This window comes from Sminthopsis crassicaudata, chromosome 1 (genome assembly GCF_048593235.1).
Source record: "Sminthopsis crassicaudata isolate SCR6 chromosome 1, ASM4859323v1, whole genome shotgun sequence".
NCBI classification, from domain to species: Eukaryota; Metazoa; Chordata; class Mammalia; order Dasyuromorphia; family Dasyuridae; genus Sminthopsis; species Sminthopsis crassicaudata.
Genome location: NC_133617.1, coordinates 212,135,857 through 212,152,530, shown reverse-complemented (window position 1 = coordinate 212,152,530; position 16,674 = coordinate 212,135,857). Strand labels below are relative to the sequence as shown.

Here is a 16,674-nt window from a genome sequence, read left to right as displayed (position 1 = left end):
TTAGATTCACAGGAAAAAATAACTGATAACTCTAGCTATCTACAAGACCCCAGCTATTTGACAATAACTGCTGGGAAAGCTGAAAATTAGCACAAAATAGATAATTTTGATTATATTAAGTTAAAAAAGATTTTGTACAAACAAAACTAATTCAGACAAGATTAGAAGGGAAGCAATAAATTAGGAAAATATTTTTACAATCAAAGATTCTGATAAAGATCTCATTTCTAAAATATATAGATAATTCAAATTTATAAGAATTCAAACTAAGTGAATTTTTTTTGCTTCTCTTTTTTTGTGTATGGCACAATAATTGTATCAATATGTATGCATATATTGCATTTAATATATATTTCTACCATGTTCAATATGAAAAAATAAAAAAATACTTAATGTCAGCAAGTGATATTTAATAATTCTTAAAATGTAGGATGGTAGTTGCTACACCTTGAGTTCAAGGTACTTGAAGGAACACATTTTATAGCATACTTTGGTTATGTGCCTAAAAATATGAATTAGGGAATAAGTTTGGAAAAATTTTACCTTAGTTAGTACTCTGTAAATCAAAAAATCATGTAATACAGAGATTTATTTGTGTTTCTATCTCTATTTGTAGTATTCCACCCAGGCCAGGATGTAAATGTGACAATTTTTGAAGGTGTTGAAAAATAATCATTCATAAAAAGTCAAAGACCCATCATATCCTATACCGCTTAATGTTATTGAGGGCAGTTATAAGTACACAAATAGAATACATTTACATAAATTTAAATGAGAGATGGCACTTAAGATCTATTTAACAAAAAAAAAAATTCTATTTATTTAAGTTAGCATCTTCTCTTTCTTCTCTTTAATTTACAAATGTCTGGGTACTCAGAAACTAACTGAATTATCTGGTCATCCAGGCATGAAGACAGTCTATGTGTGCATTATTATCTATTTATTTTATTATCCATATTTTTATACAATTAGCTATCAGACATGATATTTCATAGTTTTAGGGAACTTGCTAGTGAGGGAATAATACTTATCATTGGAAATCTGTAAAAATTTTTATAAGTTTTATGAAGTAGTTTGTTCACCAAAGAATTAAATGTTCATATAGCAAAGATGTATCAGAAGTACAACAGAGAAGAAATGCTATATCCATTTCCAAGATATGCTTCTTATATGTACCTAATATATACATGAACACACATGATCACATACACATATATGTGTGTATAAACACATTTACTCAATATATACACATATATGCATGCAAATATATGCATATGCATGCAGAGCAGTGTACATTATGAAATATTTGTATGCCACAGAATTATAATTCTAGAGCTGGAAAAGAACCCAAAGGTCATCTAGTCTCAGTCATTTAATTTATAAATGAGGAAATTAAGATATAAGAATATTAAGAGATTCTACAGAAAGCAAACATCAGTGCTAAGATTTGTATCTAGCGTCTCTAACTGCAGAGTCAGGTGTCAGGAAATTCTTAAAGTTTATCCTCTTTATTTTTTATACTAGGGGAGCTAACATTATTCTTGGAAGTGATATGCCATTAAAAAAAAAAGAGAGAGAGAGAGAGAGATTGACCTGAGTTTTGACTGTAAACCAATTTTGTACCAGGGCAGTCATGAATTCATGTTATTGCGTGATAAATAGTGGTTCTGATATTCTAGGCAATTAATTGATCGAATTTCTCTAGGGACTAAGCAATATACTAATTCTCTCTAAGTTCTTGTTCTGTGAAGTATTTTTATTTTGACTTGCTTATGTCCATGAAATAACAGATATAAACATTTTTTAAGGCCTGAAAAAGTAACTTGCTCACAGGAAGAATAAGAATAGATTTGGAATACAGAAGTGCAAGAAAATTATGTGAATTTAAAAATTAAAAATTTCTACTTTACATGTATAAAAAAGACTATTAACAAATTTCGTGGAGGATCAAAATGAATTTTAAATACAAAGCCCATTTTCATATAAATTTATAGTAAAGTCAGCAAAATAAAATGTTATAAGAAATAAATATTAATCAAGTTTATAAATTACATTCTAATTATATATATATATATATATATATATATATATATATATATATATATATATATATATATATATATATATATATATATTGGTTTAGTGATGAATATTGAGTCTCATAATGTAATTGACTCTCTGATAAACAGCTTGCCTACTTTACTAGAACAGTTGTCAGAGAATCGATCCCATAGAATTAATCTCAATAATTATAAGAATGAAAAGATGGCATATTTTATTCTTTTTAATAGTACAACCATTTTTATGCACAATATAATTTACTGTCTTCTAGAAATGCAACTGGTATTTTGGAGAATTTATTTCCCATTGAGTGATATTTTGTCCTTCTGAGGTTATCTCCTGTATTCTGGTAGATAAATTGGTTAAAATGTTATCAAAAGTATTATTCACATTGAACCAAACAAAAAACAAATAATTTGTTTTCTAGGTTATTCTAAAACATATTCATTAAAAATTAGAGGAGAAATACTTTATGTAGCTGCAAGGGAGAGACAAAATGTAGCCTCAAATTAATTAAATCTATTTCTATAGGATTTTATAATAAGCATATTTAATGTTTGTAATAATACCTTAATTAATACCTACGCTTAATTTTTCAACCTTATCTGTTGTTTGTTCCTTTCTCTAAACATGCTTCACTTTAGTAATTGCTACTCCTTTCTAAAACTTTTAGGGCCTAAATGACTTACATTAGTGTTTTACTGGTGCTTTATGAATTATCTATGTCTTTTAATGAGCCTTAAAATTTATATTTTCTACCTAGATTCTTGCTTAGTGAAGTCACATCATTTGCAAAGTTAATTATAACAGTTTATCTCAAAGATATAAGGATACATTATATAATTTTTACATATATATCTTCCTTATATACATATCTGACCACATCACCTCCCCAATCCCTCACATATTCATGTATTTCATTGAATAAAGTCCACTGGTTCCTTATTAATTTCAATTATAATAAAAAATGTTCTATTTGTCATTTATTTTTTTTTACTACTTATCCTGCTCCTATCTTAAGAATTTGCTCCCATTTTACTTCTTCTCTTTCCCCCAAATAATCTGGATTTCAGTGAGTCTAGAATTTCTTCTGCTTCTCATACTACCCCTTCTATCTCCTGATTTTTACTTGTTGTCCCCCATACTGAAAGCATTTCCTTTATATTCAGGCTAAAATCTAATCTTCTATTAGAAACTTTCCCCAATATTAGAAACCTTCCCCAAATTTCTTTAATATTTGATTAAGTGAATTTCCAATTTATTTTGTGTATATCTTCTTTGTACATTGTTTTTTTGCATGTTTATCTATCTAAATTTGACTCTAATTTCTTTGAGACTAGTGACTGTCTTTTATCTTTGTATCTCCAGCACTTAAAATAGTGCTCAGCACATAGTGAGTGCTTAATAAATGCTTGTTATCAAAATAATATATAAATCAAAAACAATTTAAGGAATTGATGTCACAAACAGGCACGGATATACATATGTGTATTTTTCATTTAATGTGTGGAGATTTAAAAAAAAAAATATTTCCCCAGAAACCAAAATTTTTATGTTCACTGTCAAAAATATGTTCATATAATGAACATGCCTGATTATTTTTCTTAATATAGATTCAGTCTGTTACTCATGTACAATAAGATTTCAAGTAAAACTTATCATAAAGATTTTTAATCCACTCAACCAATTAATCCTCCTTCTTTTCAACTTAACAGTACCTTACTAGAGAAATATAATTGCATTGAAACTTAAGTTTCACATTCAATTAAATTCTGTGAACATGGCTTACTTGTTGTGTTGTTCTATAATGTCCGACAAGTTGAGACTCCATTATGAGTTTTCTTGGCAAACATACTGGAATTATTTGCTATTATCCTCTCCAGCTCATTTTACACATGTGGGGAGTAAGAATAACAGTGATTTGTCCAGGATCACATGGAGTCTGAGGCCATATTTTAATTCAGATCTTCCTGCCTGTAGGCTCTGAGCTTTATCCATTGTGCTATTTAGCTACTCATGCATTAAGCTTCTCCTACTTGGTAGACTAGTTCAGAGGACAAAAAGACAATAAATAGAAACTAATTATATAATAACGGAGACCTTAACATCTTCCTTGCTGTAGCTTAAGCAATCTAGTTTTCCTTGAGGCAATGTTTTCTCATGAAAAATGTCATTCTTCATTCTTCTTATTAAATCAAAAGATATTTGATATCATTTGCTGGTACCATAGATTCTGAGAGCTTTAACTAATTATACAACTTTTCAATCTCTTCTATTGGCAAAGTGAGTAATTAAAATACCCTGGTAAGTATTCCTTGGCTTTTTTTTTTTTTTTTTTTTTTTTTTTTAGTTTGAAATCGATAAACTTTTATTTTGGTGATGTCATGTTCTTTGCACAGACAATATTAAACAGAAGCAAATAACACATGATCTGTATTGCTTAATTCAAACACTTCAGACACTACCAACAGCCACCAAACTTGATATCTATTTGTTTCAGCCTTTAATTAATATTTTTCATGACTCTTAAAATGGGTTCATGACATTTCTTTTCCCCTTTTCTACAAAGAAGGGTAAATAACATAACAGGAAATGAAGTCATAAATATTTTATTATTATGTTAAAATGCCATATTAAGTATCATTCGTATTTTCATTTTTGTAGATGCCTCAACTTTTCTTGAACTATGTCTAGTCCCCCCCAACTTTTACATAGAGTAATGCTATAAATAATGAATTTTGCCACAGAACTATCCAAAGAATAAAAGCTCTCTGCTTTTATAATAAATATATTGGTGTTTCTTGATGTTGAAAGCCTTGGCATTTCAGTTGCTGCAGGAGACATGTAGCATTTATTCTCACAGTCTTTATTGTTTAGTTAAATAGAAAATTCAGAATAAAGACCAGAGTCATGCTGTAGTGTTTCCATAGCAGTATTCAATGCAAGACAGAAATATGCCGAAGATATACTCCATTTCACCATGACACCTATCAACTTTCCAACAAGTTGAGAAATAAATTGTTTAATATAAAAATATTTTATAGAATCTAAGAAAGATCATTGATATTAATATGCAGAACCAATTTGATAAGTATTATGCCCTCTAACATATTGGATTTTATCATTTTCAAGTCAACCTGTTAACTAATTATGGAAGTATTTTATTATGGAAACATTTTGAGTTATGCATGATATTTGAGATTTGATTTAAAAAAAAAAACACCTAGTAGATTAACCACTTGTAGATTAATTTTTGTGAAAAACTGGAAACTGGAATTTGGGGTCCAATTTAATTATTTTAACAGGGAAGCATTTATTAATGCCTATTTGAAATAACATTGATTACTGTGAATTCATCCTTTAAAATCTCTTGCACAACTGATTTTCTTTGAACATAGGGAACTTGGTTAGGCTATATAGTATCAGATTTACATCATTTCATCATTTCAATCATTACATCATTTCAGCTTCCCTTCTCTTTTTTCTCCAATAAAGATGTTGTTTTAAATATCTTTGCTTTAAATCAATAAATTTACTAATAACTAATCCAAACATGTAAGGAAATCACTTATAGCAAATTATTCATAGTGATAGAATGTATAAACAAAAGCAATTGTCATTTGATCTTCAGAAGAAACCAATAGGTGAAATTCATATAGGAAGAACTGTTGGATTTAATTTTAATGGACAGCTAGTCTCATTGAATTACATGTAACATTATCATTTTTTTTCAAAAGTCTTCTGATTAATATTAAAAATAGATTGACAACCTATATTATAAAAGAAATCTGTGAAACTAAGAAGGACCTCATTTAATTTGAGGTCATATATCAAGGGAAATAATTCAGATGGCATTAGTGTTACAATTTCTCTTCCATTATAATTCCTTTGCTCTTCCCTTTCCAGTTCTGTAACTTTTATGAAAGAGAACATGACCTTCTTTGGAGCTTATATGCATTCTTATTTCATAGTTAATGGTTCAAATAATATCTAATAATAGCAAACAACTACCATAATATAATGCTTGAGAAATAAGCATTCCCTCTTTCCAGGAAGGGTCACTATGATGATAATTAAAATACATCTGTGCTGATCCTGTATTCTCACTCACTTTCTTCAGTGGCTGTAACACTTAGGTTGTACCACGCAGCCATCTCCCGGTCCAAACGTTCAGTTATAATGATGGTGCCATTGTCATCAATGCTGAATAAACTGCAGCCAACAATAGAATATCTGAATCAAAGAAGAAAAAGAGATATGCTTAGATATTGCTCTAACAGAAAGATCACCAAAACTTTTAGGTGTCTCTTTAATATAGTTCTGACAATATGTTTCAATTAAGCTAAAAATGTTTCACATCTATGAGTTAATATGAAATAGAGGGATGGTGTATTATTTGTTGCCATTGCTGAAAATGGAAAAAAAAGCTGAGTTTAATCCATTGAAAATAAATGGTAGAAAATTTTATCTAAAACATTAAAATGAGTAGTAAAGTAATAGAGATTCAATCATTATTATATTCATTATTTGAGGAAGAGGAATACAAATTTTCTTCTCTGTTCTTTTTCTAACCTAGGCTTAGTATATACATCAAAAGGTAGGCATATTTTATCCTGTTATTGTCCATAAGAAAAGAAACTTTGGGTATAATACTAATTATCTAGGTACTGCTGTGCCATAGTGTAAGAATATTTTTGAAGTAAAATATGCAACAATCTTTAATAAAAATTTTCCTATAAATTGTACAGATAGACCTTTAATGATTTTAGGAAGATGAGATGATTCAAAGGAATCTCTCTCCTTCTTTCCATCTGTGAGGAGAATTAACCTGTTTCTTCTTGTAAACATACACATACTCACAAAGAAGCACTGCTTCTAAAAACTATTATTATACTGTCTGAATAAAATACTGGTTGCAGAATTTTCCAGTGAGAAGAATATAAAATAATTGTAAAATGTATAGTAATAGAGATTTTGAAAGTATTTAGCATTCAATAGAACCATAAAAGATAATAATACAAAAATAAAAGAATAACAACTTGGGTACAGTGAGATTCTCTAATCAAAGTATCCACGCATATACATATATACATGTATGATTTTGATAAAAGATAACAATTTTCACTTTTATTATGCACTAAAATATGGTACAATTTTAATCTAATATAGATGTTTCTAAAAATGTAAGCCTAAATATATCAAATGATTCTGCATTATAGAAATATAATTATTGATTCCATTCAATTACCCTTAGTCATATTTTTAAAGAAAGTATATTTTTATCTCCTGAGACATCTTATGATGTAACCTAATTCAAAATTTTTCTTTTATTAATAAAGAAACTGAGCCCCTAAAAGGTGGAGACTTGTTCAAAATCACATCTATAATACAGAGAAGAGTAATCATTCAGAGCTAAGTCCTCTGATAACACATTTAGTTCTTTCTTCCATACCACATTATCTTGCTATTTCTAAAGTATTTCTAAAAAATTGGGGGAATTAAACTGAGGTTTAATATAGTACTGTCTCATCAAGGGATCTTTTCTTTATTACTCTCACTTCCCATTTTAATCCTTACTTGGTAATATTTTTTCCTCCTTAGACTTCAAAAAACCTGGTTTATGAAAATCGATCTACTTATCACGTACTATTATAAACTACAGTAATTTAACCAATATGATATTTATTCTCTACTATATTATGTAGTCTCAGGAATATCTAATTTTTATATATTACTGGGTTCATCATAGTAAGAAAATAAATATTTGTTAAATGGAAATCAGATGAAAGGGATCTCAGAGGTCACTTAGTCTATTCCACAAATAATTTATGAATCCTATATAACCTTTCTCCCAGCAAGTGTTGATCTAGCCTCAACTAGAAGAAATTGAAAGTCAAGAAAATCTTAACCACCCAAGGCAGCCATTTCCATTTTTTAAATAGCTCTGATAATAAGGGAAATTATTCTTATATTGAATCAAAATCTGATACTCTGAAATTTTTACTTCTTGGTAATATCACTATCTTTTAGGACCAAATGAAATATCTTCCCCACTTTTATAAGCAGGAGCTATTTGAATAATGTAGACTCAAAGTAAAATATTAAATGTGTAACCAGACGTCCAGAAAATAGTACTGACACTTAAGTGTGAGGCTCTCAGCAGATTTCAGTAGTAGTTATGTATCAAATTACTAAATTTATAACACTTTAATAACAATATTAATAATAATAAATGCACACATATGTTTATATGAACAGACTTATGCATCATGTATACATCTAATTATCTATCTCTCCATATCTTAGTGAAATAAACTTTAAATGTGATTTCTGTTAAATCTATACTTGAGAATGTTCTGTGTTTAGCTTTTCTCCTGTATTAAAAAAAAATATTTGGCCCAGCTTAGATATAAGGGGTGAGAGCTGGTGAGGTATCTAAGACAACTTCAAGATGGTGAGCCCGAGGTCCTGGGAGCATAATGTTCCCCTTTTCTATTACATAGATTATAGATGGGGAATAAAGCTAAGGAAAAGAATAATGAGTTTATTTTGCTTATAGTGAGTTTAAATTATGTACTAGGCATCCAACTCTCAATGTCTAAAAGCCTATTGGAAATGTCATATTAAAATTCAGTAGAGAAATTGGTACAGGAAAGGTAAAAATAATAAAAAGACCACTTTTAAATCCACAGGAGCTGCTAAAAAACACCAAGTGAAGCAGGAGAAAGGGAGAAAAAAAAGAAAAGACTCAGGATGGAACTGAACAACCCCTACATTTGAATGGTCTAATGAGTAAATAGATGTGTCAAAGAAAACTGAAAAGAAGTGATCAGATACATAAGAGGAAAATCAGGAGTGAATGACATGCTGAAAGACCAGATAGAAAAGTGTATAAAGAAAGAGAGTAGGTGACAGTGTTAAAGACTGAAGAAAGGGCAAGGAATATGAGGATTGAGTAAAAACCATTAGATTTGATAACGAGGAGATATAAATAATTGTGGAAAAAGTAATTTCTGTAGATTAGTAAGGGATAAAGCCAGATTATAAAGTGGTAAGAAGAGAGCAAGAGGGATAGGGAATTTCAGAATTATTGAACATAGAGGTGGTATATTTGTGGTGATGATAGGATTAAAGCTATAACCAAATTTGTATGTGCCTCAAAAGAAGACTGTATATAGGGAGTCTGAAGGAGAAAAATAAGAACACTGGAGTCTCTTAGTATTATACATAATTAGTTTCAATAAGTCTCTTAATATTAAACACTTTATTATATTTATATATATATATATGTCTATATACATATATATATAAATATATATTTATACATAAATATATATTTGATGTTTGATCTGTTTGGATAAACTTGATACCACCTGAATGCTGACTGTTAAGTTATTATTTTTTCATCATCAGTTTATAGAGTGAGTCAGTAATCTCTATCTTGGGATTATATTTACAATTTGGCAAAAGATAAAGACAATGAATTAATATCAGTACTAAACACACATACACCAACTGGCATAGCATCTAAGTTTTTAAAAGTTAAATGTAATACAGAAGAAAATAGATAGTAAAACTATGCTAGTTAAACTTTCCCTAACAAATATTGATGCAAGCACTTTAAATAAAACAGTGGAAAAAGGGCAGCACAATATGTCAAAATGATCATAGGGTTGGGTTTCTATCAGAAATACAGGATTGTTTAAATATCAGCTAATTTACCATATAAATAAATAACACAAACAAAAAACAGCTATTTAAATATATAGAGAGAGAAAGAGCTTTTGACAAAATACAAAACATTCCTATGGATGGAAGCTTAAGAATAAGTGGTGTGTTTTTTTTTTTAATGATAAATTGTATCAATCCAAAATCCTCAGCAAGCAATATCTGTTATGTGCCTAAGCTTGAAGCTTCTTAGGAAGATCAGGAATAAAGCAAAGATACCTCCTATTACTGCTTTTTATATTGTACTAGGAATACTAGCTATGATAAAAGGGGGAAAAAATAGAAAATCAAGCAAATTAAAATAGGGAATGAGGAAACAAATCTAAAATTCTTTGAAGATAATGTGATATGATAATTATACTCAAAAAATTCTAGAGAATGGATTTAAAAACTAGTCAAACTAATTAACAAATTTACCAAAATTGCAGGGCATAAAATAAACCAATGTACATCATTAGACTTTCTATTCATTACCTTAAAAATCCTGAGGGGAGGCGGAGTCAAGATGGCAGAGAAGAAACACACGACTCAGTGAACGTCCTCACTCCCTCACAACCAATTAGATAAATTAAGTCTCAAAATTAGCTCAGGACTGATAGATACCACAAGGACTGGAAGAACGACTTACCAGCTGAAGAGAATCTGGAGTTTCAACAGGAAAGGTCAGTTCTCAGGGGAGGAATAAGAAAGACCAGCACAGACGGTGGGGTAGGGGCACACTGCGCCCATTGCGCTGGGAAGGGCTCTGGGATCAGAGAAACCACTGAGGTAAAGGAATCTGGCACAGGCTGTTAGCTCTTCTCTGCTAATTATTTAGCAGTTCAGAGGAGAAAGCCAAAATATTTTAAAACTCAGATTAGATTTTCCCCGGACCCTGGGGGTGACTCAGTAGACTCGGCACCAGGGGGTGTGGCCTCAGCTACCACCTGAGAATAGTTAAGAGATTGACAAGTGGGTGGATACGGCCCAAGGCAACACACACTGCCTAGCTTAGCTGGAGGGAGTGGAACTCAGCTCCAGGAAGTCCCAGAGAAGCGGAACCTTTGAACTAGGGACCGCGGTTTCTGGCAGACACTTCCAGTTTGAGCGCAGGGGCTTCTCACGTCACCTGCTGCAGACATCCACTCCCCACCCGGACACATAGGCTGGGCTTCGTGCTGTCTTCACTATTCTACGCCCTCGAAGCACAGTAGTGCTAATCACCTCTGAGGCACTTCCAGGGAGGGGGTGGGGAACTCTCTCCCAGAGCTCTCTCTTAGCTCAGGCTCAGGAGCCGCTGCATCCATCCAGTCTGGGAGGAAGCTGGTAAAGAAGTAAATAATTTCCTACCCCAGAGACAGACCCCAAAAGATTTTTTTAAGTATGAGCAAAAAAGCTAGAAAAACCATAGATTCCTTCTATACAGAGAAAGAGCGGGTATCCAACCCCGAGGAAGTTGACAGCAGAGAATCAACAGACAACAACCTAAAGGGGAACGATTCCTGCCCACCATCACATAACTCTCTCCTAGAAGAAGCTCTTAAAAAATTGAGGGAGATCGAAGAAAAATGGGGAAAAGAAAGGGAAGTTATGATAGAGAATAACAACGTCCTGAAATTGGAGTTGGAAAAAATAAAGAATTCACAGGACATGCAGGGAAACAAAATTAGTGAATTAGAAAAGGTTAAAAAAACACAGGAAAGTAGGATTTCTGAATTGGAAAAGATAAAAAAGTCTCAAGAAAATAGAATTTCTGAATTGGAAAAAGAAAATAATTCTCAAAAAAAAAAAATTAGGGAAATGGAAAAAAACTCAATAGAGCAAAATAATTCATTTAAAAACGAAATTGGGCATTTACAAAAAGAACTAAAAACTGTGAAAGAAGAAAATAACTCCTTAAAAGTCAGGATGGAACAAATAGAAATGAATGATTCACAGAGAACCCAAGAATCAGTCAAACAAAACAAAAAAAAATGAGAAGCTGGAGAACAACGTCAAATACTTACTGGGAAAATCTATAGACCTGGAAAATTGATCTAGGAGAGATAATCTGCGGATTATTGGACTTCCAGAAAACTATGACCAAAAAAAGAGCCTAGATTCTATTTTACAGGAAATTATCAAAGAGAACTGTCCAGAGATAATAGAAACAGAAGGGAAAGTAGATGTGGAAAGAATTCATCGAACTCCTTCTGAAATAGACCCTAACAAAAGAACACCATGGAATATTGTGGCTAAGCTGCAGAATTACCACACAAAGGAGAAAATCCTGCAAGCAGCTAGAAAAAAACAATTTAAATACCAAGGTGCCACAATAAGGGTCACCCAAGATCTGGCTGCCTCCACATTAAAAGATAGAAGGGCCTGGAACCTGATATTCCGTAAGGCAAAAGATCAAGGACTGCAACCAAGAATGAACTACCCAGCTAAGTTTAGCATCTTTTTCCATGGAAGAAGATGGTCATTCAATGAAACAGAGGAATTCTATATGTTTCTAAGAAAAAAACCAGACTTAAACAAAAAATTTGATCTACATCCACAAGACTGAAGAGAAACAGAAAAAGGTACACAGAACCCTTGAGAACTGTAACTTTGTTGTGGGTATATAAAAAATACTCAAGGATAATTTGATTTTACTGATATAAAAGAAAAAAAGGGGGGTGTGGTAAAGGGAAGGAGGTCGGTTCAGAAAAAGGGGAAGGAGTGATAAAAAGAGGGAAACTACATCCCAGGAAGAGACATAGAAAATACACCATATCTGAGGGAACTTAGTGAGGGGGAGAATCATTGTGTGAATCTTACTCTCATCAGAAGAGGCTCAAAGAGTAAATAATTAACATATTTGTTTTTCAGAGAATTTTCTCTCACCTCATTAAAAGGGGGAGAGGAAAAGGGGAAAGGAAAAGGAGAATAAGTGAAGGGACTTGGAGGGAGGGGGGAGGGATCCTAAAAAAAAAAAAAAAGAGGGAGGGTTGCGTGACAAAAGGGGGGTCTGTAAATTAAATATCGGGGAGGGGGATCAGGGGGGTCAAGGGAAAAAAGTATAATCTGGGGATAATACGATGGCAGGAAACACAGAATTAGTAATTTTAACTGTAAATGTTAATGGGATGAACGATCCCATCAAACGGAGACGGATAGCAGATTGGATCAAAAAGCAGAACCCTACAATATGTTGTCTACAGGAAACACACTTAAAGCAGGGAGATACATACAGAGTAAAGGTAAAAGGTTGGAACAGAGCCTATTATGCTTCAGGTAAAGCCAAAAAAGCAGGGGTAGCTATCCTTATCTCAGATCAAACAAAAGCAGAAGTAGATCTCGTTAAAAAAGATAAGGAAGGAAACTATATCCTGCTGAAAGGTAGCATAAATAATGAAGCCATATCAATACTAAACATATATGCACCAAGCGGTATAGCATCTAACTTTCTAAAGGAAAAGTTAAGAGAACTGCAAGAAGAAATAGACAGTAAAACTATAATAGTGGGAGATCTCAACCTTGCACTCTCAGATTTAGACAAATCAAACCATAAAACAAACAAGAAAGAAATTTTAAAAGTAAATAGAACATTAGAAAAACTAGGTATGATAGTCCTTTGGAGAAAACTGAATGGCAATAGGAAGGAATATACTTTCTTCTCAGCAGTTCATGGATCCTATACAAAAATTGACCATATATTAGGACATAAAGATCTCAAAATTAAATGTAGGAAGGCAGAAATAATAAATGCCTTCTTCTAAGATCACAATGCAATAAAAGCTACATTCAGTAAAAAGTTAGGGGTAAATAGACCAAAAAGTAATTGGAAACTGAATAATCTCATCTTAAAGAATGACTGGGTGAAAGAGCAAATTATAGAAACAATTAACAATTTCACCCAAGATAATGATAATGATGAGACATCACATCAAAATCTTTGGGATGCAGCTAAAGCAGTAATAAGGGGAAATGTTATATCTTTAGAGGCTTATTTGAAGAAAATTGAGAAAGAGAAGATTAACGAATTGGGCTTACAACTTAAAAGGCTAGAAAAAGACCAAATTATAAACCCCCAACCAAAAATTAAACTCGAAATACAAAAATTAAAAGGAGAAATCAATAAAATTGAAAGTAAAAAAACTATTGAATAAATAAATAAAACCAAGAGTTGGTTTTATGAAAAAGCCAATAAAATAGATAAACCTTTAGTAAATTTGATCAAAAAAAAGAAAGAGGAAAATCAAATTGATAGTCTTACAAATGAAAAGGGGGATCTTTCCACCAATGAAGAGGAAATTAGAGAAATAATAAGGAGTTACTTTGCCCAACTTTATGCCAATAAATTTGATAACTTAAGTGAAATGGATGACTTCCTCCAAAAATATAGGCTCCCTAGATTAACAGAGGAGGAGATAAATTGCTTAAATAGTCCCATTTCAGAAAAAGAAATAGAACAAGCTATTAATCAACTCCCCAGGAAAAAATCCCCAGGGCCAGATGGATTCACATGTGAATTCTACCAAACATTTAAAGAACAATTAGCCCCAATGTTATATAAATTATTTGAAAAAATAGGGGATGAAGGAGTCCTACCAAACTCCTTTTATGACACAGACATGGTACTGATACCTAAACCTGGTAGATCGAAAACTGAGAAAGAAAATTATAGACCAATCTCCTTAATGAATATTGATGCTAAAATCTTAAATAAGATATTAGCAAAAAGACTTCAGAAAATCATCTCCAAGATAATACACTATGATCAAGTAGGATTTATTCCAGGAATGCAGGGCTGGTTTAATATTAGGAAAACTATTAATATAATTGACCATATTAATAATCAAATTAATAAGAACCATATGATCATCTCAATAGATGCAGAAAAAGCATTTGACAAAATCCAACATCCATTCCTACTAAAAACTCTTGAGAGTATAGGAATAAATGGATTATTCCTTAGAATAATCAGGAGTATATATTTAAGACCGTCAGTAAGCATAATATGCAATAGAAATAAACTGCAACCTTTCCCAGTAAGATCAGGAGTGAAACAAGGTTGCCCACTATCACCATTACTATTCAATATAGTACTAGAAACGCTAGCCTCGGCAATAAGAGCCGAGAAAGAGATTCAAGGAATTAGAGTAGGAAATGAGGAAATTAAACTATCACTTTTTGCAGATGACATGATGGTATACTTAGAGAACCCCAAAGACTCTGCTAAAAAGCTACTAGAAATAATTCAAAATTTCAGCAAAGTGGCAGGATACAAAATAAATCCACATAAATCCTCGGCATTTTTATATATCACTAACAAAATGCAACATCAAGAGATACAAAGAGAAATTCCATTCCAAACAAATGTTGAGAGTATAAAATATTTGGGAATCCATCTACCAAAGAAAAGTCAGGAATTATATGAGAAAAATTACAAAACACTTGCCACAAAAATAAAATCAGATTTAAATAATTGGAAAGACATTCAGTGCTCTTGGATAGGCCGAGCGAATATAATAAAGATGACAATACTCCCCAAACTAATCTATTTATTTAGTGCTATACCAATCAGACTCCCAAGAAACTATTTTAATGACCTAGAAAAAATAACAACAAAATTCATATGGAAGAATAAAAGGTCAAGAATTGCAAGGGAACTAATGAAAAAAAACTCAGAGGAAGGTGGTCTAAGTGTACCTGATCTAAAGCTATATTATATAGCAGCAGTCACCAAAACCATTTGGTATTGGCTAAGAAATAGACCGGTAGATCAGTGGAACAGATTAGATACAAAGGACAAAAAAGGGTACATCTATAGCAATCTAATCTTTGACAAACCCAAAGATTCCAACATTAGGGATAAAAATTCATTATTCGGAAAAAACTGTTGGGAAAACTGGAAATTAGTATGGCAGAAATTAGATATGGATCCACACTTAACACCATATACCAAGATAAGATCAAAATGGGTCCATGATTTAGGCATAAAGAGGGAGATAATAAATAGATTAGAGGAACAGAGGATAATCTACCTCTCAGACTTGTGGAGGAGGAAGGAATTTATGACCAGAGGAGAACTAGAGATCATTATTGATCACAAAATAGAAGATTTTGATTACATCAAACTAAAAAGTTTCTGTACAAATAATACTAATGCAAACAAGATTAGAAGGGAAGTAACAAATTGGGAAAATATTTTTAAAAACAAAGGTTCTGAAAAAGGTCTCATTTCCAAAATATATAGAGAACTGACCATAATTTATAAGAAACCGAACCATTCTCCAATTGATAAATGGTCAAAGATATGAACAGACAATTCTCAGAGGAAGAAATTGAAACTATATCCACTCACATGAAAGAGTGTTCCAAATCACTACTGATCAGAGAAATGCAAATTAAGACCACTCTGAGATACCACTACACACCTGTCAGATTGGCTAAGATGACAGGAACAAATAATGACAAATGTTGGAGGGGATGTGGGGAAATTGGGACACTAATACATTGCTGGTGGAATGGTGAAAGAATCCAGCCATTCTGGAGAGCAATCTGGAATTATGCCCAAAAAGTTATCAAACTGTGCATACCCTTTGACCCAGCAGCGCTACTACTGGGATTATATCCCAAAGAAATACTAAAGAGCGGAAAGAGACATATATGTGCCAAAATGTTTGTGGCAGCTCTTTTTGTTGTAGCTAGAAACTGGAAGATGAATGGATGTCCATCAGTTGGAGAATGGTTGGGTAAATTGTGGTATATGAAGGTTATGGAATATTATTGCTCGGTAAGAAATGACCAGCAGGAGGAATATAGAGAGGCCTGGAGAGACTTAAATCAACTGATGCTGAGTGAAATGAGCAGAACCAGAAGATCACTGTACACTTCAACGACAATACTGTATGAGGATGTATTCTGATGGAAGTGGAA

The 16,674-nt window shown here is 31.9% G+C and overlaps 1 protein-coding gene across 4 annotated transcripts in view; it reads right to left on the bottom strand.

Moving 5' to 3' along the window:
- Positions 1–16,674, bottom strand: part of CDH19 (cadherin 19) — a 230,725-nt gene that overhangs the window by 47,375 nt on the left and 166,676 nt on the right. For all 4 annotated transcript variants that reach the window (XM_074274235.1, XM_074274253.1, XM_074274226.1 and 1 more), the window contains one exon: positions 6,173–6,294. In XM_074274235.1, the coding sequence (XP_074130336.1) occupies positions 6,173–6,294 (122 nt within the window). The remainder of the gene's footprint in view (positions 1–6,172; positions 6,295–16,674) is intronic.